General features: G+C 36.9%; 1 protein-coding gene across 3 annotated transcripts; it reads left to right on the top strand.

Moving 5' to 3' along the window:
• Window positions 1-1196: 1196 nt before the first annotated feature.
• Window positions 1197-26505, top strand: ZRANB2 (zinc finger RANBP2-type containing 2). 3 transcript variants are annotated; one of them, XR_010750270.1, is made up of 11 exons: window positions 1202-1451; window positions 4813-4865; window positions 4959-5067; window positions 6017-6099; window positions 13907-13983; window positions 14245-14379; window positions 15752-15921; window positions 17600-17686; window positions 19577-19732; window positions 20791-20860; window positions 21402-21420. XR_010750270.1 is itself a non-coding variant. In XM_066376570.1 (11 exons), the coding sequence occupies exons 1-10, from the start codon at window positions 1396-1398 to the stop codon at window positions 20818-20820; spliced, it is 960 nt and encodes a 319-aa protein (XP_066232667.1). In that variant the 5' UTR covers window positions 1204-1395; the 3' UTR covers window positions 20821-20860; window positions 21402-26505. The 3 variants fall into 3 exon arrangements, 2 of the variants coding, with proteins under 2 accessions (XP_066232666.1, XP_066232667.1); XM_066376570.1 differs by having other exon boundaries at window positions 1204-1451; window positions 20787-20860; window positions 21402-26505; XM_066376569.1 differs by lacking the exon at window positions 20791-20860 and having other exon boundaries at window positions 1197-1451; window positions 21402-26505.
• Window positions 26506-26877: the final 372 nt, after the last annotated feature.

Genomic DNA, 26877 nt, shown 5'->3' with positions numbered 1-26877 from the left:
CCAAGGAGCCATCCCCAGCGCCCGGGCCATCTTTGCTCCAATGGAGCCTTGGCTGCTGGAGGGTAAGAGAGAGACAGAGAGGAAGGAGGGAGGGGGGTGAAGAAGCAAATGGGCGCTTCTCCTATGTGCCCTGGCCGGGAATCGAACCCAGGTCCCCCGCACGCCAGGCAGATGCTCTACAGCTGAGCCAACCGGCCAGGGCCCATAAACTAAACTTATAAAAAGCAAAAGAGCCTGACCTTTGGTGGCGCAGTGGATAAAGCGTCGACCTGGAAATGCTGAGGTCACCAGTTCGAAACCCTGGGCTTGCCTGGTCAAGGCACATATGGGAGTTGATGCTTCCAGCTCCTCCCCCTTCTCTCTCACTGTCTCTCTCTCTCTCCTCTCTCTCTCTCTCCTCTCTAAAAATGAATAAATAAAAAATTTGAAAAAATAAATAAAAAGCAAAAGAATAATCCCCAAATACTGAAGTGTTACCTCTGGAGGAAAAGAAGGGGATGGTAAAGATACCAGTATATATATATAATTTTTTTAAATTTAACAGGGTGACATTGATCAATAAGAGTACATAGATTTCAGGTAAACAACTCCACATCACTTGTACAGTCGATTATGTTATATGCCCATCACCCAAAGTCAAATCATCCTCCTCACCTTGTATTCGTCTCTTTATAACCTTCCCCCTAACACCCTCCCAGGTAACCACTGCTCTCTCATCTACGTCCATGAGCCTCAGTTTTATAACCCACCTATGAAGACACCGGTAATTTAAAGAATATTGGCAACATCCTAGTTCAAAAATTACTGGTCGGTTTCCATGTTTACACTACTTACCTGTATTTATATATAAAAACAATTTTCTAAAAGATATCTCGTGTGCATAATAAAAGAACAACATTTTCACTCTTTTATTAAAATAAGCTCTTCAAAAACTTAAATAACCCACTGCAGCTAATCCCCTAAACGTACACCGGGGAACCCGCGATTCTGATCCCCACGCCCAACAAACACCTCCGCCTGTGTTTACTTAGCCCCGCCCATCTGAGCTACAGAAGAACTTTCCATCTGGGTCCTCCCGCCTGTAGGGGGCTCTCCAATTCTTCCAGGGCCAAGAAGGCCTCCCGCCTGGGGTGTCCCTGCAGCGCCTGTTTGTTTAGCTCGAGAAAACATATTTGCATTATAGCTCTTTCTGCCAGGAAAAAAATCGCACAGGCATTGTACTCTGGACGATAACGTTCAAACCCAATCCTGTCCGAATGCCTTCATTATCAAACCCTGACGCAGTGGTGGTAGGAATCAGGCGGCACACGGACAGTCCCGGAGTGCCGAAAGTCCCCGATCGGCTCTCCTCCTAAGAAGACGTAGCTGCGGGTGCCTGTGGTGGCGGCGTTCAAGATGTCGACCAAGAATTTCCGAGTCAGTGACGGTGACTGGATTTGCCCTGACAAAAAGTGAGTTCACGGAGGGCCCCGAATTGGAGCGGGGTTTATCAGCGGAGTCTTTCTCCGTCGGTTCGGCATTTTCCCTTTTTAAGATCCCCAATGGCTTAAGCCCCCGGTTGAGGCGGCGAATCGCGGGCTCCCTGGCGGGAAGGAGGCTCCCAGTCTCCTCACGAGGACGCCTTCCAAGAGCTTTTGTTTTGAGGCTGTGTCCCGGGTTTCCACGGTGTTATGTCCCTTTTCGGAGAAGGGGATGGCCTCCCCTACCTCCCCACGCCCTACCCCCGCCCCGCCGGGTTTCAGCGATAAGGAAGCCTTCCTGTCTTCCCGGTGGAGGGAGGCCCGCTCGCTATTTGATCTCCCTCACGTGACTTCCCTGCAGAACTTTACCTCCGGTTCGAGGAAGGCGACTGGTTCTGCAACTCGCTCTTCTGCTTCTCATAGTTCACCTTGCTGGAATTTTTTTTTTTAACTTAAAAACTTTTTTTTCGTAATAAATGTATATATATTTATTTTCCCCAAACACTACCCATTCGTGGTTTGGGAAAGTCTGACTTTTTTTTTTTTTTATTTCCCCGCAAGAGTTGAACCTTTCACCTCGTTAGAGCCGGAAGGCTTGAGGCCTGTGATTTTGCCCGCTCAGCCCTGTGGAAGGCCTGCAGCGGAGAAGCACGTGTTAGGTGGCTCTGCTTTTGACATTGTTGCTCATCAGATGGTTAGTTTTTTGTTTTGTTTTGTTTTTTTTGTTTTGTTTTTTTCATTTTTCTGAAGCTGGAAACAGGGAGAGACAGTCAGACAGACTCCCGCATGCGCCCGACCGGGATCCACCTGGCACGCCCACCAGGGGCGACGCTCTGCCCACCAGGGGGCGATGCTCTGCCCCTCCTGGGTGTCGCCATGTTGCGACCAGAGCCACTCTAGCGCCTGAGGCAGAGGCCACAGAGCCATCCCCAGCGCCCGGGCCATCTTTGCTCCAATGGAGCCTTGGCTGCGGAAGGGGAAGAGAGAGACAGAGAGGAAAGCGCGGCGGAGGGGTGGAGAAGCAAATGGGCGCTTCTCCTGTGTGCCCTGGCCGGGAATCGAACCGGGTCCTCCGCACGCTAGGCCGACGCTCTACCGCTGAGCCAACCGGCCAGGGCCAGATGGTTAGTTTTTATTGAAGGGCACTCCCAATAGGTGTATCTCTTTGGAAAGATATGGAAACTAATTGTCAAAAATGTTGAATGCACAACTCACCTTCAAATAAAAATTTTTGATTTCTTGTGCCTAAGTTAGTCACAGATATAATAACAGAGTTTATAGTGGTAAAGAGGAGAAACTTTGAAGCAAATAGACCTGAGTTGAAAATCCAGCCCAATTACTTGTTAACTGTGTAACCTTAAGTATTTAACTGGGCTTAAAAAAAAAAAAAGAATGAAACTTTCCTCACAATAAATACATGAAGCAGCATAGATAGTATGCAGAGAACAGTGGTCTGTAGCAAATAGTCATTAACAGCTACTAATAATAGTTTCAGAAAATCAAATCACCTAATGTCATTAAAGGAGAATAAGTTATTTCCCCAGCATTTGTCTTCTATCTATATTTTAAGCAATTTAAATGAAACATTTTTTAACATGATAAATTGATGGTTCTTAATTGCATAAAGATTCAGATGACTGAAGGATGTCAAGTGTATCTGACAATATTGAACAAGAACAAGAGTGATATGTTGTGAATAACATTGCTTTGTATGCTAAGACTATTTGAAAACATTAAAAAGGTATTCAACAACTTCTAACTTATGTTGTTGGTCACTTACAGAGTAATGTGCGTAATGACAACATAACCGCATATTTGAAGGAGGTGTTGAAGAGTATGCATTTCAACTCGGTTACAAATATGTGAATAGACTATTATTTCTCCAGTCTATATAAATCCAAAAAACATTTCTTCAGAATATGTTTGGCTCAGAATGGATATTCTTTAGTGGGTAAAGTCACCTAAAAAATCTTTGAAGTGCTTTAGGTCAGTGGTAATTACATCACATCTTTATTTCGTTCTAGTATAATAACTAAAAAAAAAGTGAACAGTTTTTTTTAAATTGAAGTTACACATCAGCATTTTTCTGATTCTGACGTGCACTATTCAGACCATGTTAACGACTCCAATAAATTTTTGTCTTTAAGTTTGCTGAATATAAGCATAAAATGGTATTGTTTCTCCATGTCTTGAGATTATTGGTTATGATTATTTTTTTATCTAGGTTTCAGAGATTTGATAAGTCAAAAAACACATTTTTTTGTAACTATTGAACCTATTTATAGTTTTTAGTCAGTACAGTGTATTCCTGTTCTTCCTATCCCACCTTTCACTTGTAAAAAGTATTTTATCAAGATGCATGAAACCCCCCCCAAAAAAAGGAAAAAAAAAGATGCGAGAAACCCTCTGATTTATTCATTCTCTCCCCATTGGTTTGCCCTTAGGATTTTATATTTCCAATAATATTTAACACATTTATGTGTATATTGCATTTCCTTTACCAGGACTGACTTTGAAGTTGTTTGGAACTCCTTGGTGCCTAATCAGTAATTATTGAGGTGGACTCATCTTACTTCAGCTTTGCTAAGGGGATTTAATTACATTACAATTATGTTCCCCTTAATGACAGGATTATGTTCTGAGAAATTTGTCGTTAGGTGACTTTGTCATTGTGCAAAGGAGAGTGCACACACACAAACCTAGATTCAGTAGCCTACTACACACTTAGGCTAGATAGTATAACCTGTTTCTCCTGCACAAAACAACACAAAATGAAACCAACCAGTTAGTATCGTAGTCTTTTATTGTCATTGTCAAGTATTATGTACAATACATAACTGTATGTGCTACACTTTTATACTGCTGGCAGTGCAGTAGGTTTGTTTTTTACTAGTGTCACCATAAACATGAGTAATGCGTGATGTCACTAGGCAATAGGAATTTTTGAAGCTCCATTATAATTTTAATGGAACTACTGTCATTTATGCTCTCTGATGCTGACCAAAACATCTTAATTCAGTGCATGGCTGTAATAATACAGTACTATATGCTAATAGGATACTGAGTCACAGAGATCCTAAGTGACTTGCTAGGATCAAATAACTAGAAAGTGAGATACATGCTGGGTTTCTTATCTTGGACGTGTGACTTCAGATCTTACATTTTTCCACCTGAATTGTGAGGATTTTTTTTTCTTCTGGTAGTTAATATTGACACTAACATGGCTAAGATGGCTTTAAAATTTCTGGACCCAGGTATATAGTGACGGAGGACACATTAAAAAGCTAGATTTTAAAAGATTGTATTAATTTAAAAATAGTATTTATATAAACATATTTTGCTTTATTTTCAGATGTGGAAATGTAAACTTTGCCAGAAGAACCAGCTGTAATAGATGTGGTCGGGGTAAGCATTTAAGGAAGTTTCTGTTAGGACTGTAATATACAGATCATTTCATTATTTCCCCTGATTCATATTGCGTAATTTTTCTATTTTCAGAGAAAACAACTGAGGCTAAGATGATGAAAGCAGGGGGTACTGAAATAGGAAAGACACTTGCAGAAAAAAGCCGAGGCCTATTTAGTGCTAATGACTGGCAGTGTAAAACGTATGTGTTTCAAATTATCGTCCATTTTTCTTCCATAATAATGTATCTATCGACTCTTACTAGTCACATTAAAGCCAAGGTAACTTTTGGATCAAAGGTTTATTGATTGTTATGTAGTTTGTGTCAGATATATAAGTGAAGAGACCTATTAAATTCTATTTTTTAATGGTAGTATTAGTTGTTACTATGATAGACTATGTATACCACCAGTATACAAATGTTACAGGTGAGCTAACATCCCAAAAGGAGGAAGAGGGATTTAAAGCACAAGAACCTATTTCTTTCTATTGCTGAAAGAAAATCTCAGAAACTTATAGACTATTAATGTGAAACACCACAAAATTTATTTTGCCTGTTTACAAAGTAATTTTAGAATTATGCATACCGTGATAATTATTCCTAGATAAGTTTCTTAATGGTTTTGGTTTTTAAGTTCTGTATTGATTTTTCCGACTTCCATTTTTTTTCTGTTATGCAGGTGAATCAAATATATATATAAGAAAGAGGATTTAATCACAAGGGGGTCTTACATAAATTTCAGATCCTGTAGATATTAATTTTTACTAGACTGGGTTTGGTATATGTGAAATTAAGTGCTTGAACTATTTTCTTTGGGAAAAAAAATAACATTATTTGGACATTATAACTTTACCTTTGAGGTGAATTTGGAGACAGAAATTAGGAGAACCTTTGATTTAAAATTATATTTTCCCCCTAAAATGATAGAGGCACTCTGCATACTATATTGCTTTTGCTTCTCCGCTTAAATAGTAAGAACCTACATACATTCTCTTAAAAAAAATACAGTGGTACATTTTATTTGTTTGTAATATTCTTAGTAAATATTTTATATGGTAGTGATTTCATCCTAGTTTTTATTTTAAAATTCTAGAATGTCTAAAAATTTACTATTTTTCTTGTATTGATTTGGTATTTTTAACTTCTAAAGTTGCAGTAATGTGAATTGGGCCAGAAGATCAGAGTGTAACATGTGTAATACTCCGAAGTATGCGAAGTTAGAAGAAAGAACAGGTGAGATAAAAACACATTCTAACTAAATGATTTTAAAAGGACTGAAAATTGAATTGACAATTATATCATCCTAAGAACATAGTGATTAAGGATTCCATCTATTCTACCTTTAGGTTTTTTACCTTGATTTTTTTTTTCCAGTTTACAAAGTACAGCATTAGGAACCTGTATCTTAACAAATAGTGAGAATAGGATACTTTAAAAATTTTTTATTGATTGATTTTAGAGAGAGAGAGGAAGAGGGAGAAAAATATTGATTTGTTGTTCCACTTGTTTATGCGTTCATTGGTTGATTCTTATATGTACCCTGAGCAGGGACTGAACCCACAACCTTGGCCTGTCAGGACATTCCTCTAACCAACTGAGCTACCTCAGGACTAGTATACTTCTAGAAATGTTTTATTTACTCCCTTTTCCTACACTGGTCTAGATGTTTATTGTTAATAATAATAGAATAATTCCACTTTTTCATTTATTTTATATTCTATTGAGACAAATAATGGGCAGAGAGGCACGTTTATTTATTTATTTATTTAAGATGGGGAGTGGAGATAGGCAAACTCCTGCAGGTGCTTCAGCCAGGATCCACTTGGCAACCCCATTGGGGCCAATGCTCAGTACCAAGCTATTTTTAGCTCCTGAGGCTGACACGCTTGGACCAATCAAGCTATCCTCATCACCCAGGGCCATGCTTGAACCAGTTGAGCCATTGGCTGCAGGAGAGGAAGAGGGAGAGAAGCTGATGATTACTTCTCCTGTGTGCCCTGATGGGGAATCAAACCTGGGACATCCATACGCTGGGCCATTGCTCTATCCACTGAGCCACCAGCCAGAGCCAGAGAGAGCCCTTTAAAGTAAATCTCTTTAGGGGGAGGGGTTCCAAAATTCTGCCACTGATTTGTATAGAATTGGGCCTAAATATTAGCTTACCATTGGCTCTGTGTTAGTGTTGAGATGAAAATATGTACCTAATAGGATATGGTTTTCCCATGAACAGCAATTAGCCCAACCACATTATCAGTATACTTGAAATATGATTTTATCATTCAACAACTCATACATCATATAAAAGCTTCCTTCTGTATCTAGTCACCTTGTCAGACCAAGACTTAGTTAATTAGTTCCTAGGGATTTTTTCCTCCCTGACTTTAGACTGTGTCTACAGTGTTTGGTTTCTGGGAACAAGGAACCCAGTAAAGAATCTTTTAGACTTAGCCCGTCCATAAGCGCAACAGAAATCCTAGTTTAAACCCATCTATCATTTTTTTTTAATCTATATTCTCACAACTGAGAACATTACAGCTGAATGTTGTAGATATTTTTTTTTAGTGTTCAAATCCTGCCCCACTCTTTTTGTGTGTGTGTGTGGCAGAGACAGAGAGTCAGAGAGAGGGACAGATAGGGTCAGACAGACAGGAAAGGAGAGAGATGAGAAACATAAGTTCTTTGTTGCAGCTCCTTAGTTCATTGATTGATTTCTCATATGTGCCTTGACCGGGGAGGGGAGGGGGCTACAGCAGACCGAGTGACGCCTTGCTCGAGCCAGCGACCTTGGGCTCAAGCTGGTGAGCTTTGCTCAAACCAGATGAGCCCGCACTCAAGCTGGCGACCTCGGGGTCTTGAATCTGGATCCTCCACATCCCAGTCCAGCGCCCTATCTACTGCGCAACTGCCCGGTCAGGTCCTGCCCCACTCTTATTATTCCCAAAATAATCTTGCCTTCGTTCTGATTGGATAGAATGAAGCCTGCTAATAAGAGTCTTCATTTTTTTCCTTCCCTCACCTCTTTAAGATGCACTTTTTTTACCCTCACACCTTTGCTTGTTTATTGTCTTTGTTTTTAGTTTCATCACCTTCTGCCCTCTATCAGGCCACAGAATGTTGGGTTTTCTCAAGATTAAATCTCTAAGGTCTCTTCTTTAGTTTTCTAGGCATCTTCTGAGCCCTAAGTTTAAGTAACCATTGGCACAGCATGATGTCTAAATTTATATCTAGCTGCCTATTCACCACCACCGTGTAAATGTCAAACTCACTGTATCGTAGCTGAATTCATGATTTTTTTCCCAGGACCTGGCCCTCTTCTAGTGAACTTTCTCATGATAAGTACCACCTACCACATGCTTGTTATGTAATTCAGAAATCTAGGTGACTTTTATAATAACTCCATCTGTCCTCTACTCCAGAATGTCTTATCGATCACTTCCCTACACAGAGGTACCACTACATCTTGTCTTGATAAAATAGCTGCCTAGTTAGTGTCTGTGCACATTCCACACTTGCCCAGTTAGAGCCAGAGATTTTTGTTTTGGGGGAGAGGGGATTCTAAAAGTAAAAATTCCATTTGTTTAAAAGTTATGATTATTTTTAAGGTAAAGTCCAAAATCTTGAATAATAGTTTTAAAATATATAATCCTAAAAAGCTTTTTATTCATATTCCCTTTGACCTGTTTTGCTGCTTCTTTATTTCACAAGAGTTGTAGTCTTAACAACTGAAGCCTTCAAACTTTAATGCCTTCTCACTTTGTTCATTGTTGTTTGTTTTTTATCATTTGACTCTTTTCCACATCCTTGGCTCCAAGTAGTTTTCTTGGCTAGTCAAAATTTAAGGTGTGGGATAACTTACACTGTTGCTCTCCAGTTTTTCTTGACTATTTTTAATAAAGTCCAAAGTTTGAGAGCATTGCATTTCTTTTTTCTTTTTTTTATTTATTTTTTTAATTTATTCATTTTTAGAGAGGAGAGAGAGGGGGAGAGAAAGGAGAGAGAGACAGAGAGAGAGAAGGGGGAGGAGCTGGAAGCATCAACTCCCATATGTGCCTTGACCAGGCAAGCCCAGGGTTTCGAACCGGCGACCTCAGCATTTCCAGGTCGATGCTTTATCCACTGCGCCACCACAGGTCAGGCTTTTTTTTTTTTTTAAGAGACAGAGAGTCAGAGAGAGGAGTAGACACAGACAGACAGACAGGAAGAGAGAGCGATGAGAAGCATCTATCATTAGTTTTGCGTTGCGCATTACGACACCTTAGTTGTTCATTGATTGCCTTTTCATATGTGCCTTGACCATGGGCCTTCAGCAGACCGAGTAACCCCTTGCTTGAGCCAGCAACCTTGGGTCCAAGCTGGTGAGCTTTTTGCTCAAACCAGATGAGCCTGCACTCAAGCTGGTGACCTCGGGATCCTGAACCTGGGTCCTTTGGCATCCCAGTCCGACACACTATCCACTGCGCCACCACCTGGTCAGGCCTCATTGCATTTCTTTTTTTTTTTTTTTTTTTTTTCCAGAGACAGAGAGAGAGAGGGACAGACAGACAGGAAAGGAGAGATGAGAAGCATCAATTATTAGTTTTTCATTGCGACACCTTAGTTGTTCATTGATTGCTTTCTCATATGTGCCTTGACCACGGGCCTTCAGCAGACCCAGTAACTCCCCCCCCCACCCCCCCACTCGAGCCAGCGACCCTGGGTCCAAACTCCAAACTGGTAAGCTTTTGCTCAAACCAGATGAGCCCATGCTCAAGCTGGTGACCTCGGGGTCTCGAACCTGGGTCGTTGGCATCCCAGTCCGACGCTCTATCCACTGCGCCACTGCCTGGTCAGGCCTCATTGCATTTCTTAAGTACCCAATCTACAGGACAGGCTGTGAATAAAAGAAAACTCAATGCACTACTTCTAAAATATTACTTCTGTTGCATAATCTCATCAAATGGTTATATAGCAATTAGCCATCTTTTAGATTTTAGCAAAAAGCTGTTTTATATCATTAAAGGTAACTGCAGTAGAAACAATACATTGTGATTTTCATTCTTTTGACCCATATTTCCAGCTTTAGAATAAATTCTTAGAAATTGGATTAGGTAAATTGTTCAAAATACAGATTCACAGAATTTTCAAGTTAGTATCATAGTTTTTACTTTGCGGCACATGTTGTATTCATCCACTTTTCTGTGTTCATTTCCATTGTCACAGCCCTAACTCAGGCCTGATTTAAACCTGTATTTGATGCTTTACTGTATATTGCCTGCCTTTTTACATTTCACTGCGAGACAGATTTGAAAAGATTTTTATTGTAATGCTTACAGAAGTTTTGGTTGCTTGTTTCTTCTAAACTGATTTTTAAAGCCTTCTTTATATGGTACTAGAATTATGGTGTTTTCTATATTCAGTCACTGAAGAAATAATTTATTTTTTACAGAGACAGAGTGAGTCAGAGAGAGGGACAGACAGGGACAGACAGACAGGAACGGAGAGAGATGAGAAGCATCAATCATTAGTTTTTCATTGCGCGTTGCAACACCTTAGTTGTTCATTGATTGGTCTCCCACACGTGCCTTGACCATGGGCCTCCAGCAGACCAAGCAACCCCTTGCTGGAGCCAGTGACCTTGGGTCCAAGCTGGTGAGCTTTGCTCAAACCAGATGAGCCGGCACTCAAGCTGGCGACCTCGGGGTCTCGAACCTGGGTCCTCGGCATCCCAGTCTGACGCTCTATCCACTGCGCCACCACCTGGTCAGGCGAAATAATTTATTGACCATTATACAAAATGTTGGGGATACTTGACTGAGCAAAACGGAGATGTAGAGCCAAATATTAATGAAGTGTTTTTAAGAAAGCAGTTTGTTTGAGAAAGCATTGTGTAAGCTAAGAAGAAAAACATGCATTACCCGTGTAAACAAGTTGAAAGATTATTCTAAGCAAGAGCAAACAGCTTGTATGAAGGCCCTGAGACTTGTAAGAATTTAGCATATTGGACGAACTAGTTAACTCCAGAAAACACTTCCGAAATAGGCAAAAGTCATGTAAATTATGGTATGAGGAGTTTATTATTCTAAATGTAATGGGATCTATCTGGAGGACTTTTTTTTTTTTTTGTATTTTTCTGAAGCTGGAAACGGGGAGAGACAGACTCCCGCATGCGCCCGACCGGGATCCACCCAGCATGCCCACCAGGGGGCGATGCTCTGCCCATCCTGGGCGTCGCTATGTTGCGACCAGAGCCACTCTAGCACCTGAGGCAGAGGCCAAGGAGCCAGCCCCAGCGCCCGGGCCATCTTTGCTCCAATGGAGCTTCGGCTGCGGGAGGGGAAGAGAGAGACAGAGAGGAAGGAGGGGGGGTGGAGAAGCAGATGGGCGCCTCTCCTGTGTGCCCTGGCCGGGAATCGAACCCGGGACTTCTGCACTCCAGGCTGACACTTTACCACTGAGCCAACCGGCCAGGGTCCTGGAGGACTTTTTAACAAAGGAAGTAACACTGCTGGTTTTCTTTAAATATTGCAAAAAATTTGAGTGAGAGTGGCAAGAGCAGAAGCAAAGCAAGAAGACCAATTTTTATTATTGAAATTTAATGCACATTTTACAGCTAGTGCTCGACTTTCGACCACAATTGGTTCCGACAGACCGGTCATAACACGATTTGGTTGTAAGTTGAGTAGGCTATATGTACAGTACTGTGAAATGATGTTATGAAAATCTTTAAGTCATATTTTATCATAATTTTCTTTCATTATTGTTATATATCATAATTTTCTTTGTTCATTTTATGCCATTTGTATCATCTCTACACCATTTTTTTTCTTATTTTTTACATTTGTCAGGTTTAAGTAAAACACTGCATTACCAGTAGAACTGGTTTAATATTTGCAAAGACAATTTCCTCTTGGTAGACATCTTGGGAGGGGTTTGATGAAAAATATCCAAGACACAAAACACAAATTGCTTTACCGAGTCTGGGATAACAGTTGAAATGGTGCACGCGGAGATGGTAGTGCTGCTGGAAGCTGGTTTGCACTGTCGTACGCCCAGCTGGGCAACGCTTGCACTGCCAGATGCGGAGCAGTGGTGGCTAGTGATTGTGGTCGTAAAGTCGAATGGTTGTAAGTTGCATAGGTTGTAAGTCGATCAATATTTGTACTCATGTTATATGCACAGAAACAAAAGGAAATGTTTATATATTTCAGTTGAAATGCTGTTGTTTCTGAAACAAGGTAGAAAGAGGAGGAAAGGGATGATATGCAAGTATTTTCAAGGATAAACATTGATACACTTCAGTTTTCACTGGTACAAAGTATAATGAAGAAAAGATGTTATATTGTGACTTTTATTTTAGAAATTTAAATTTTATTATGTTATTTTGTTGGGACAGTAAGAGCCTTTCTGATATTTGCTCTGTTACAAAAGTGATCATTTTTAATGCCCATTTTTGATTAAAGTCAGAAATCCTAAATTAAAAATAACTTGTTTATAAATTTAACATTTTGCTGGTTTGTGAAATCTTTAAATCTGGGAATCACTGGCCTTAAGTGCTGGTACTGCTCTGGAATATGTTAGGTAGATTATGTTACTCTTGACCACATTACCACTCAGTTACTTTTTCAGTTGGAGGTTGATTCAAAATCTCTCATCTCACTTTCTCTAAAACTAACTCATTTTCTTATTCCAGTTTCTGTTAAGCATAAGTGAAAGACCATTCTAATTGTAGATGTTAATTGCAACATCAAAGAATAATGGTTTGCTGATGTTGATTACTTTTCAATAGAATATTTTTAGTTTAAGAGTAAATTGGCAGCCCTGGCTGGTTGTCTCAGTGGTAGAGCATTGGCCCGGTGTCTGGAAGTCCTGGGTTTGATTCCCGGCCAGGGCACACAGGAGAAGAGCCCATCTGCTTCTCCACCTTTCCCCTTTCCTTCCTCTCTGTCTCTCTCTTCCCCTCCTGCAGCCAAGGCTCCATTGTAGCAAAGTTGACCCCGGTGCTATGGATGGCTCCATGACCTCTGCCTCAGGCATTAGACTAGAATGGCTTCCGTTGCAATGGAGCAACGCTCCATATGGGCCAAGCATCGCCCCTTAGTGAGCATGCCAGGTGGATCCTGGTCAGGCACATGCGGGAATCTTTCTGCCTCCCCGCTTCTCACTTCAGAAAAATACAAAAAAACACACACAAAAAAACGTTAGCTGGCTACTGCATAGAATCTTCAGTGACTTATGTGTGTATTGCAAACAATTGCATTAAAATCAATTTGGATATTTATTATCGTGTAATTGAATTTGCCTATAATTTGGAATTTTCTAAACTCTAGCTGCATTTTTATTTTAGCCCAGTAAAATTTTAATATATTAGAAGATTCCAGACTTAACTGTAGTTCAACAGTGAAATTTGATTCTTAGTTCTTACTGAGCCCAGTTTTTTCAACTCGGTTATAGCAGAGGTTAAAGGACATGATGTTTTCTCCCCCCATATATTCCAGTGCATGGTCTGCCTCTTTGCTTAAGGACATTTTAAATTGAGAAGAGCTCTAAATATTGCTGTAGGACTTTCCAGCTAAGTATCTCACACTGAGACTTCTCTGTAGTAATTTTTTTTAATAGATTTTTTTAAGAGTACATTTATTAAATCTGGAGACAATAAAGAAGGGCGGGCTCAGGGTAGAAGAAGCAACAGGATAGAGCCCAGGTGGGGCTGCTTTAGCTCATTGGGAAGCCAGAGGAAGGGGTTGTAGAGACCGATTCAGGAGGTGAGCCTGAGATGAGCTGTCACTCTCCATTGCTTCCTCTGGGTGCAAGTCTCATGGGGACCCATAGTTAGGAGATGCACACCTGGGAGGGAAGAAAGGTATGGATGTGCTCCCAGGAGGGAGAGCGCTAATATGTTTTTTTTTTAAAGACTAGTAATTGTTATATACACAGGGAAATCTCATTGGTAAGATTTCTTTTTTCCTTTTACCTGGAAGTGATTTTAAAGTTTTATGTTTTGTTTTTGTTTTTGCTGTTTTAATGAATAGTCAAAAGGTAATAATTTATGCCCTTTTTTTAGGATATGGTGGCGGTTTTAATGAAAGAGAAAATGTTGAATATATAGAAAGAGAAGAATCTGATGGTGAATATGATGAGGTAAATTATACATTAGTGTGCAGGTTGAATACAAATTAGAAAGACATGTTAGAAAATATCTTAAGTGCAAAGGAAAAATATAAATGTATCTTAAGTATGCTTTAAATCTTATAAAAACTGTAAGAAATCATAATTGACTTTACATAATTGACATAATGGACTAAAATAATATATTAATTTAGATACATAAAGGTAATGTCTTAGAAAAATGTTCATTTTAATACATTTTTAGCTGACAGAAGTATGAAACTTTTTCTCTAGTTTGGCCGTAAAAAGAAAAAATACAGAGGGAAGGCAGTTGGTCCTGCATCTATTTTGAAGGAAGTTGAAGATAAAGAATCTGAGGGAGAAGAAGAGGATGAGGATGAAGATCTTTCTAAATATAAATTAGATGAGGTAAATGATCTTTTTATTTCCCTTTTGTCTTATTTCAGCTATGACATAACATATGCATATTTTTTATGACATTTGGCCTGTGGTGAAGATATGTTCTGCTGCATACTCATTTGTTATCACAAAGGTTTTGAGCTTTCACTGTGCCAAACCCTATTCTGGCTTTGGAAATACGTATAATAATGACTGGGACAGAAACACCCGTCTTTTCATTTATTGATTGATTTTAGAGAAAAAGGATGCAGGAGGAGCGGGAAGCATCAACTTAAAGTAGTTGCTTCTTGTATGTGCCTTGACCGGGCAAGCCTGGGATTTTGAACTGGCAACTTCAGCATTCCAGGTCAACAATGCTTTATTCACTGCACCACCGGCAGGTCAGACAGAAGCACCCTTCTTTTAATGGAACTTCAATAAAACATCAAATAAAGGTTCCCTGAGTAGGAAACCAAGTCAGCAACATTAAAAAAAATCAACATAGGCTAATATGGTTAGAGCAGAGGGGAGAATGTGGTATGGCAGTGACCACATTAGGTCTGGTGATGTTTGTTTTGTTGGCTTGCATATAAAGATTTATGGTTTAGATTAAAGTCACTTTGGGGTATGATCATAAGAGGCCCAGGAGTGAAACTAAACAAATCAATATGGAACACTTTTTAAAGCTTTTAAAAAACAAGTTATCTGACCTGTGTTTCAGAATAGTGTCTGTCATACAGAAGTGACCCTTGAACACCATGGGTTGAACGGTGCAGGTCTACTTATACATGGATTTGTTTTTTAATACATACTGTAAACGTGTTTTCTGTTGTGATATTATTATGTTTTTTTTTCTAGCTTTATTAGAACAATGGAGTATATTAATACCTATAACATATAAAATGTGTTAATTGACTATGCTTTAATGGCGGCTGTTTTTGCTTAAGTCTTACGGGAATCAAAATTTATGCACTGGAGGTCCTGCATTATTCAAGGGTCAACTTGAACATTGAAATATTGGAAGGCAGAATGGATTTTCTGAGTTAAGGATACCACCTAAAAGATTACTGTAATATCAGTAGAAGAAGAATGAAGTACCAAGGGAAATGGGTTTAAAGATTTTTTTGGGAGTAAAATAGAAAATTCTTGAGTTTATTTGGTGGTGTAATATATTGTGACATGAAAGGAGGAAATAAAGATGACCTCTAGGTTTACTTCTTTGAAATATTTGAGATAGTAGTAAGCCTGCTTAGCTGAGCTAAGGAATCTCTTTCAGGACTGAGAATGAACTTGCTGAGATATCAGTGATGTGATATGTCCAGTACGTAGAATGGTTTATTATTCCTAGTAAGTAGCATTAATTTCTAAATGTCAAGTACAGTTGACTCTGAATTTTTGTTAGGATGAGGATGAAGATGATGCTGATCTCTCAAAGTATAATCTTGATGCCAGTGAAGAAGAAGATAGTAATAAAAAGAAACCTAATAGACGAAGTCGCTCAAAGTCTCGATCTTCACACTCACGATCTTCATCACGCTCATCCTCCCCCTCAAGTTCAAGGTCTAGGTCCAGGTAAACGGGTACAGGTCAAGGGAACACCAGTCAAAATGTCAGTATCTAATTTCTTTATTTATAAATTTTGTTTTTCTTGACTGAATAAGCTTTCCTTTTATTATAGAGATTTCATTCAAATTCACCTTTTAAACTATGATTTTTTTTAGTGCCTTGAAGTTACATTTTCAGAAATACAAATTTTAATATGAAACTTTCTTAATCTATTTATCCCCAGACCTTTTATTAAAATGCTTTAAAAATCTAATTAAATTATTACATAATGTATATTATCTAAATAGATAGTTTACATTTAGAAAAATATTTTTTAAGACTTTTATTTATTAATTTTTACAGTGATAAGACAGAGAAAAGGGCTGGGGGTGGGGAGGGAGGAGCAGAAGCATCCACTTAAAGTTGCTTCTTGTGTGTGCCTTGACCAGGCAAGCCCAGGATTTTGAACCTGCAGCCTCAACATTCCAGGTTGATGCTTGATCTGTTGCACCACTGTAGGTCAGGCTAGAAATTTTTAGGGGAAGATTTATATTTTCACTGATAAAGGCTAGCATAGAAATTATCTAGGCTTTAAATAAATTACTGCTTATTCACAATGCTTTGATAATTTACTTTGGTACAAGTATTTTTAATAAAGGAGAAAATTCAGTCGTATAATTTCTATTGGCTTAATGCTTATAATTTTTAGATGTTCAAGAATAAATTAGAGGATTCAAATGGTAGTATACGTGAATATTATTGTTAGTAATGTAAAATCTTAGTAAATATTTCCAGATTATGTAGTCAGCAATAAAAATGAAATTTTAGGTGACAAAAAGGAGTATCTTACATAGTGTTCCCATGAAGAATTCTTATTCACAGTTTGATGAAAGAACAGGCAATGAATTTTAATGGTATTTAAGAAAAAATATTAGTTAATTGAGTAATCAATTAAAGCTTAAAAAATGATTGATTATAAAGATAGTAGTTTTAAGATAGATTTGATAATCATTTACTATAGGTTATTTTAAGGGACAGATTAAAGGTGTAAGATTAGTATTGACTTTTATTTATTTTTATGATTTTTGAAATTTAAATGGACTGTATCTTTTCTTGTATCATCTTTCAGTAATATAATTACCTAAAAGAATGACAGGGTTTTTAATGTATTCTCCCTTTAATTATCTAACATTTGAGTAGACAGAAAAACAGTGTTAAACAAACGCACACCTGTCAGCAGTTAAAGCTTCAGACTAGATAGTGATCAAGGAAATGGAAGGGCTTACTTTGTAAGGGAAATTGATAGATATTTCAGAGAGGTTAAATATAAACTGCAACATTCAAAATTCCTGGATTTGTTAAGTCCTGGGTTACTCTTAGATTTTATAAATGTAAAGTATATTCAGTGTTAATAAATTGATAATGCTGAATGTTTTTACTTGTACAATCTTGAGTAATATTTAGAGTAATTTTGTCAAACTTGGAAAATGATAGTTTTTCAAAAATTACCAGTTATCTTAAGTTTTTGTATAAATATCAAAACAAAAAGTTTAGTTACTTTAAAGTATTGTGTTTTGCAAATATGTATCTCAGATTATCTTTTTATGTGAAAGTGTATTCTAATTCGTATTTTTCTTTCAGTGTTCATATCACAAAGTTTAATTAAGTGGTCCTGGAAAAAAAAAATCCTTCCATGTTGTTCCAGGTCCCGTTCAAGAAGTTCTTCCAGTTCGCAGTCAAGATCTCGTTCCAGTTCCAGAGAACATTCGAGATCTCGTGGGTCGAAATCAAGGTGAATGAGGTAGCATCTCTCTGTAAAGCAGAGAGAAAAATATTTAAAGGCTGCAGAAGGCGTTGCTGCTTTTTTTCCTCTTATTTTGCTTCTACTTGTCAATTTTATTTTAGCATTAGAAAACTAATGCACTTGCCTCGGCTTAATTTTCTCACCATGAGATGTTTTCATTGCCTGCAGTGTGCCAAGACATTCCCATGATTGAATTAAGGTGGTAATTTTGCATTATGCTAGGTTTGTTATTTCTGTGCAATAGAAGTAGAAGATGGAGTCAAATCCTATTACCAAATCGCTTGTATATTAGTTGTTTTCAGTAGTAATTCAAATAAAATTAGAAATAAACAAATAAAAAGGAAACATTTACTCCCATTTTTAAAAGGAAGAAAAACAAAACGTTTGGTTTTTCAAAGCATGTTTCACTATTTACAAAGACAATTTTGTCATATCAGATAAGGTTTCTGGAGAATCATATACATTTTTCTATGTCTCTGTAACATTACGTTGGCTGTTATAAAACTGGACGTGTAGAACAGGCACTCTTAAATTCCATGGACCAGATCACCAAGTATGGTTGATGAGTCTAGGTAGAGTGTGGTCTTAACTAATGCTGTTAGCTTTATGTTGCATTTATTTATAAAGGGAGAAATTTATAAAATGTACAAAACTAGTATTTTCTAAACATTGTCCAAATATACTGCATTTCTTTTTAAGTTAATCTAGTAAAGGCATCTAACATGAATAAGAAAAACCACTAGAATTCTACTTTCATAGAACTTGACACTGAAGTTTAATGGTAGCTCCTTTGGTAAAAATGATTGCTTTATAACTTATTAGAGCCAAATCTGTAGCATTAGAGGGCAGCTGCAATTTAACAACATTAAGAAGAATGATAAACACGCTTGTATTAACCCAATACAAAATACAACAGATCAAATGAGTTTGTTGTTATTGTGATGATGATGTATATTATCAGTGTTTCAGTCCTTTGAGTGCTTCTTAGGTTAAGATTAAGTCCTAGTTCCCTTTGGGAAGCACTGTAATAAGGTTTACAAAACAGCCCTCAAACTCTTCCCAAACATTTTTTTATTGCTTACAACTTTCCAAAGAATTCTCCTTTTGGGCTTTCTAAGTTTATTTTAAGCCCAAAGGTGAATTTTTTGGGAAGTTTGAGCTAAATTACTTCAACCAAAATATGTAAATGAAGAAAAAATTGCATTTAAACATTTGCACGTTTACCTCTACTTAAAACATGTGAATGTCAACACTTCATACTTCATGAATAGTGGTCCTTCATAAAACTAAATATTGCTGATATATATCAAGTTTTAAAGTTGCTCATTTTATTTTTCTTTGAATATTTAGCAGTTTAATAGTTAACTGTTCTTTCTCATCCCCTGTCCCTGCTTTTCCTATAGCATTTTAACTAATAAATTTTATAATTCCACAAGGAATTGATGTTTATTTTCCTTGGGAGTTTGTATATATAATACATTTTTATATATATATATATATATATGAAAGGTTGTATTTTCTAGATAACAAGTCATATAAATGCACACTTTACCTGTTGGTTTTGCTATTTGTGTATACTTTAAAATTAAAGTCTTAAGTTAAAAAAATAACAAAATTATTTAATATATAAGTTGGTTTTTAATTATAAGTGATGAACACTTAGACTATTAAAAAGAGAAGAAATTAAAGTAAATGTATTTAAATAGAAATGTTTTCATGGTTGAACCAGAAGTCTTCTGTTGAGTAAGCAGTAAGTATTTCTTCTTATAAAATTTTCAGTTATAAATCCTTTTTATTTTTGGAGCTGTCTGTTAACTAAATGATCTGCCTCATTTCTTCTTTTAATGAAATGTTTGATTTGTTTCTCAATCAATGAAGATCCAGCTCCAGATCCCACAGGGGCTCTTCTTCCCCACGAAAAAGATCTTATTCAAGTTCATCTTCTTCTCCTGGGAGGAACAGAAAGAGAAGTCGTTCTAGATCTTCATCTGGTGATCGCAAAAAAAGACGAACAAGATCACGGTCACCCGAAAGGTTTGGGTTTCTGTAGAAATAAGAATGGGTGTTCTTAAGTGTGTAAAATAGATTAAACTTTGTAGTGAAGGGTTAGATTTTTGTAATCTCCTTTAGTCCAACATTAAATTATACTTTTCAACTCTAAACTTCAAAAAAACATTAATACTTTGTGATACATGCTTTGACCAGGTTGTTTAGAAAAGGTGTAGATCAAACCACTCTCTTACCATTATATATGTTCCTTTTATTGTTTGAATATTTTCATATATAAGTATAGCCAACTCTCGGTTATTTCTGTCTTTTAAGATTTTTATTCAGAAGCTGTGTGTTGAAGTAATTTAGAAGTTGATTTTTGTATGTATTTATGCTATAGGTTTTTACATTAAATATTGGAAATCAGGATTCTAGGTCACCTAATATATAACTATTCTAGATCATTGGAAATCTGTCCTCATTTAAATCTGTGTAATTGCATTTTCACAGCAAATTATTGTTTCATGCTTTTTATAAGGAAATTGTTCTTGTAGCTAATACACTTTTTATCTTGCAGTATAAATCTCATTTTTTTATTTTTGAGAAAGACCTATACCAGATATGTTACCTCTATATTGACATTTTTAAATTTGGAGAGTGTGTCATCTGTCAGCTTTTTCTACAGCAGGCTAATTAATTAGTTTTATTAACTTTGTCTTGATTCTCAATGTCTAATTATATAGTCAATTTAATGGCTTCATTTGTATTCTTGCCAAAATTATTCTTATCCTTTCAGCTTGTAAAAGTAAGGATAGGTAAAGTGATTGTTGCTGGGTTCAGTGGTAAGATTACCTCATGATTCCTGCTTGTCCAGAATGATTAGCTTTGCTTCACATCTTGAAGTTTAGATATTAACGCTACACACAACTAGTCTTGTTTCTCAGCATTTGGTTTTTTGTAAAAAAAATTACTTCATACTTGAGTGAAATTCATTCTGTTGCTGTCTTACCACTTCTGCAATTTTTTTTATCTTAGCCACATATAATCCCCCTGGTTTGTTGTCATCTAAACTTAATGAACATGTTCTCTATTCCATAAGCCAGGTGATTGGTGAAAACACTAAACAACCCTGAGCCCAGGGCCAGCCCCTCGGAACACCACTACTTTACCCAGGTTGATATATTGACTTATTCATATTAGCTGCATGAATATAAACCTTTAACTAATTGTGCAATCATTTTGTGAGACCTAGATTTCCAAAATGTAATTATTTATCAATATATGTTCTTGTACAGTGAGAAGCCTTGCTGTATCTGTTTCACATATAGACCTACCACACTATCTACAGTGTTATCACAGAGATTGTTTTAGTCACTTTTCCATTGCCAAGTTTATATGCTTTTGTTGTTTATTATCTAATTTGACACATTTTTGCAAGGCTTTTCCTCATTACCTCAAATAATTGAGAGGTGGCTATATCTTGAAATGAGAGATTTTTTTATTATAGAGAATATTATAGATAATTACTGGGTTCACGTCCAAGGTCTAAACACTAGTTAATTTTATGTGTATACATTTGTATCTTAGATTTTATTCATTTCTTTTGCCAGTATAATGAGGTTCAATTTTTTATATTATTAAAGTCATAAGAATGAACCATGCTATCCATCTTCAGCTTACAAAAACTACCTCCTTTCTCCGTTATATCTTCCAGGCACCACAGGTCATCTTCTGGATCATCCCATTCTGGTTCCCGTTCAAGTTCAAAAAAGAAATAATGTATTAAAATTTACATCTTAAAAAGAAAATCTAGTACAGTGCATGAAGCATATTTTTTAAGAAGTTGGTGTCTTACTTGGTCAGAAGTGATAAATCTGCTAGTAGAGGTGCATGCCTTTCATTGCTTTTCAGAAAAATACAGCTGTTTTTTTGTGAAAATAAAAGTAAATAGTATTTTAAGCCATAATGTTACAAAATAGATTCTCTGTTTATCGTTCTTTATTTACAGCCATTTATAACTGTTATAACAGAGTACTTTGTTTCATTTTTTTTACTTTGTTTCCTAATTTGAACTCATGTTTTTCTCATTTCCAAATATGAACGGTTTATTGACTTAAGACGTGATTACCTTAGGCTTGCCTGAGCTTTGGGCATGGAGACAGGACTGTGGTGAAGCAGTTGGAAACAGTCTGTTTATATTAATCTGAGAAAAGGGGTCAGCCTATTTATGTTAACCTATGTCAAAGTTAACTTATGTCTGTATCAGAAAAAGTTAAAACTAGTTGTAAAACAGCCAGTTGGAAACTTCATTTTGAAATTCCCTATGCTAAGGGTGCCTTAGAATCATCTTTTTTAATTTAGTTTTACTTTTTGCACCACATTTAATGCAGAAAAATCTTGTGAACTATATAAGGAGAAAGGTTATTCATTTCTCCCTTTCTGACACATAAGCAAGAATATCTGACAGTTCATTTTTTCTCTGCTGATATGGTTGTCTGATAAGAAAAACATTGTATTTCAAAATGCTTATCTTAATATTTTAAGAAGCTTTGTGTGATACCCTTTTAAAATTCAGCTATCACATATGATAGGGTAGGCAAATCTAAGTTACAGTTAATGAAGAATAAATTGAAGAAAGCTTCTGAAGTATATTTCTCTTTGGATGAATGACCAACAGAGACATTGTTAATTTAAGTGAACATTTGTCATGAGATGCTTAATTTGAAACACACTGCATAAAGTTTTTTTCTGAGCAAATGAATGTTTATTTCTGCATGACATAAGCAGAAATAATTGTTTCTTTTCACTTGAAATTACTTATGGCTTAAAATACTTTCAGAGTTTGATTTATTTCGCAAAATTAAAATCTGGTCACTTGAGCTTTATTATATCTTCTGGTTTAAAAGCATAAAGGTTTCTCCTAACAGTATCTTCAGTGACAATGCAAGGTAAGTATATTAAGGAAAATCAACAATTGTGCTTGGGGACTTTTTGTCATGGGGGTCAATACCCATTATTATTGTTCTGTTTTGTTTTTGTTTTTTTAACATTAATGTCTTCTGCAATGTAAAATTAAAATGTTTTAAGGTATTTTGTAGACAGACCAAACAAAATTATATGTTCTTTTATTTGAAAATGAGCAATTTTTCTCTTCAGCTGATCTAAAGATGAAAGCAAACTATCTTACGTAGAAATATTTTGATGATATTTTTACAGTGAATTTGCCCCTTGGTTTTTTTGTCTTAATTTTCTTTGCTACGTTTACTGTAGTTTGCACAAGAACTTGTGTCTCTTGTAATTGTGCCTCAGACTTCTTGAAAGTCTATCTTCTAAATTGCCCAGATGATCTCCCAGGATCTACGTGTTACTGTTGGTTTATTCTTGTGCTTCTGTATTTAAAACTTTGGCTGTATTAAGCAAATGCAAGGTTATAAATTTAGCTAATAGTAGTTTACAGACAATTCAGATGATTATGAGTTTACTTGGTTTAACTAAGCTGTACTAGTCCATTTCATAAGGAAATGATTCTGTAGACAAATGTAAATAAAGCTTGTGAGTCAAGCATCAAGTGGTGTTTGTTAGAAATAAATTAGAATTTTTAAGCTCTGATTTCATGTTTGTGTTTAAAGCTATTTTGCATTTTAAACCTTTTATATTCCCTTACCTTTTATATAATGTCTTCCTTTATGTATGAGTGCTTCATTGAAAACATTACAAAGTGTGTCACTGTAAACTTGGGTACACAAGATTTTTGTGGTTTTTAAAAAAATGTAGATTACCCAGATTAGTTTAATAGTTTCTCCTGGAACATTACATACCTATTTCATAGCACACCATAGTGTGCTTTCTGAATTACTCTTAAAACTGTCATTTTATAGCACTCAACAAGTGTCCCTTTTAACTAAGTTTACGTAAGTTTCTATGTGTGATCCTTCCATGTAAACAATATTGCATGGTATCTGGTAACAAATGACAAAGTTCAGAATAAGCCCTAAATGCAAGACCATCTCTAGCACAGTTATGAATATAAAACAAGTCTTGTGTCAAAACAAGTTTCCTGTCTCATCTCTTCTTGCTATCTGGCAACTACAGCCTGTTGTATAGATGTTGGTAAGAGGTAGGGAATTTCTCCATTCTGCCCCCCCCCCCCCCATATTTAAGGAATTGTTAGATGTTTTTTAAATAGAAATAACCTTGTAGCTTTCTTGAAATTGAAATTCCTTTATTTCTAGAAAATAAGAGTGGGCAGTTTTAATTAAAAGACAGTTTAAGTTAATAAGTGCGCTACAGGCATTATCTCAAGTTCCTTGACACTTTACATACAATTGTATATCCCCTGTTTTATGGAAAAAAGATTATAGCTTAAGGAAAGTAAATATTTGCCCAAGGGAGTCCTAGATACAGCTAAATAAGGATTCACCTCCAAATCTGATGGCAGATTTCACTGTTATCTCTGATAACAACCAGACAACCTGTTTGAGAAGATAATTATTAAGCCAAATGGTCAGATGTTTTTTAATCTAGTGATTTGTTAAGAAGGTAATAATTTCAGTCATGTATGGGAAGATAGGTAGATAAGTAGACAGACATATTATTTATTATGAGTTAAGATTAAGGAGTAATCTTTAATTTACAGAAAATTGTGAAGATTAGAGTTCCCATTCACTCCTCACCCACTTTCTACCATCATTAAGATATTAAACGTCTTCAGAGTAGGGATGGAGATGGCGGTATTAAATGCCATCTCCCCTTGGGAAGAGCTGTGCTGCGACCAGCATGGGGAAGTGAAGACCTGTATAGGGGCGACAGAGGATGAAGGAAAACACAGAGACATAGATAGAGTTTGAGCCAGGTGGAACATTGTGCTCTGATGGAGACACAATGACTCCATGTCTGTTTTCAGGCTGGTGATCTCTTGGGGCTTCGAACCTGGGTCCTTTGTTATCCCAGTCTGACACTCTCCATTGTGTCACTGCTGGCCCTGCCTTTGGCACCAATACCACAAACAACTTTCAAGTTGTTTTAGTGACCTTCCCCCGCCAGGTCACTCAAGGCCGAGCAGGCCCTTCCTCTGCTTTCAGCTGCAGGTAATCTGGACGCATTCAGATGCAGTGGCTGTCTGCAGAACTATGTTCATACTTGGATTTTCCTCTTAAGAACAATTTCTCTAATTTATATCTTCATGGATTCGTGCACCAGGTCACAATCCAGGGCAGTGTTTTATTACCTGAATTGTTCTAGTTTTGGCCATTGGGAATTCTTCCAGGTTGGCTTTTGTGTCTGACATGCCTTAATTCTTCAGTAGAACAGAAAGTAAATGATGGGGAGCAGGAGGGAAGACCTGTTAGAGAGGTTCATCAAGTAGATAAAAGGGAATGGGATCTAGTACTGTGTTGGCATTGGTGGTGGCTTCAACCTTAAATTAGGAGCCTTGACAGTTAATTGTAGTATCAGGAACATTAAAGCCAAGTTTGTAGTCACTGAGAGTGACCAGTAAATATGTTAACGATTTTTAACGATTTTTTTCCAGCCGCAGTGAAGCACAGTGGTGCTTATACAAGGTACAAAGTGTATATTATACACAGAAAGAAAAGATAGACATGTAATAAGTGGTAGTTCCTAAATGTTATCAAAATAAAAGTTACTAGCATAAAAAATATAACTTGGTAAATTTCTAAATTAATGAATATTTACAGTGCACTGCTCACAAAAATGAGGGGACCAGGGAACGTGCAGATACTCTAGTACTTTCAGTCTTTTATATAGTGCATTTTTACCAATGAAATAAAAGTTGGTTTTGCATTTCATTTGCATAATCAACAACTTTTCTTTGCCTTGTCTTTTGCTTTTCTGATGTTCTTGTTTAATCAAAAATAATCTAATGCTTTTTAAAATCACTTCATATTCATTTTGAAATATCCTCTAATTTTTGTGAGCAGTATATACATCTAAGAAGAGTAGGAAGAAAGCTACATAGCACTATTTGATAAGGTAAAAAGACATGGATTAATGCTCACAATGTGTAAGACATCCCTTCCCATTACCTTAGTCTGGTGGGGGAACACTCCATAAAATTTTTCATGGTAGAAAAAAAAATGATGAAATGGGGAGGATCAGTTTTGCCAGAATGAAAAGGCGCAAACCTTAAGGAATTGACTTGAATAGTCGTGAAGGACACGTTTATAGATGAATAAAGTGAGCGCATTTTTGAAGGTTCAAGGTTTGTTTATGTCGTTAGGGGACCAAAAGTAACTGGCTATGGGAAACCCTGGAAAATGAAGGGACTTCATAATAATGCTGTCTGAGTTAAACTACCACATTGAACACTGATTAAAAACAGTGATGAGCTCAAGACCTTTTGTAAAATTTACCCACCAAATGAGACATCTGTAGCTTATTAGTTCGATCATCACAAAGGCTAAAAAGTACCTGCAGCTTGAATGTAACAAGTCAAGTTTGCTTTTATGGGTGTGGTTAGTTGTAGCATTGTCAGTGATACTTGATTTCGATTTTACACCCTTAGAGTCCAGGTGCCTAATGGAAATTTTTCATAGTAGTTTATATGATCATAGGCATGTTATTTATGCCTAGCACATAGTATATAGCAAATACTAGCGTTTATTTTTACCCCTGCTCGTGTACTAATACTCTTCTGTTTATTTTCTACTTCTTTCTGTAGCCCCAAGTTCCTATCTCTGGCTACTGTGTATCTCCCTTTAAACAAATGCCAGTCAGTTTCAGCATATCAAAATTCCTCCAAACTTTCTGTCCACCAAAACCGGTATTGTATTTCATATTAATAAACAACATTTTCAGTGCTTGGGAGTCCTTAGATTTCTCTTTTACTAACCTAGTCCAAACAAAATGTTACACTCGGAATTGAAAGTCCTACCTCAACCCCCAGCTGTACACTGCTCCATTACTGCTGCCATTGCTTTGGTTTGTAGGCTCCTAAATGGTCATCTGGCCTCTAGTTCTGTTTGACAAATAGGTTTTCTTTTTTTTTTTTTTTTTTTTTTTTTTTTTGGTATTTTTCTGAAGCTGGAAACAGGGAGGCAGTCAGACAGACTCCTGCATGTGCCTGACCGGGATCCACCCGGCATGCCCGCCAGGGGCAATGCCCTGCCCATCTGGGGCGTCACTCTGCCGCAATCAGAGCCATTCTAGCGCCTGAGGCAGAGGCCACAGAG

The sequence above is a fragment of the Saccopteryx leptura genome, chromosome 3 (genome assembly GCF_036850995.1).
Source record: "Saccopteryx leptura isolate mSacLep1 chromosome 3, mSacLep1_pri_phased_curated, whole genome shotgun sequence".
Classification (NCBI taxonomy): domain Eukaryota; kingdom Metazoa; phylum Chordata; class Mammalia; order Chiroptera; family Emballonuridae; genus Saccopteryx; species Saccopteryx leptura.
This window is presented reverse-complemented; position numbering and strand designations above follow the sequence as displayed.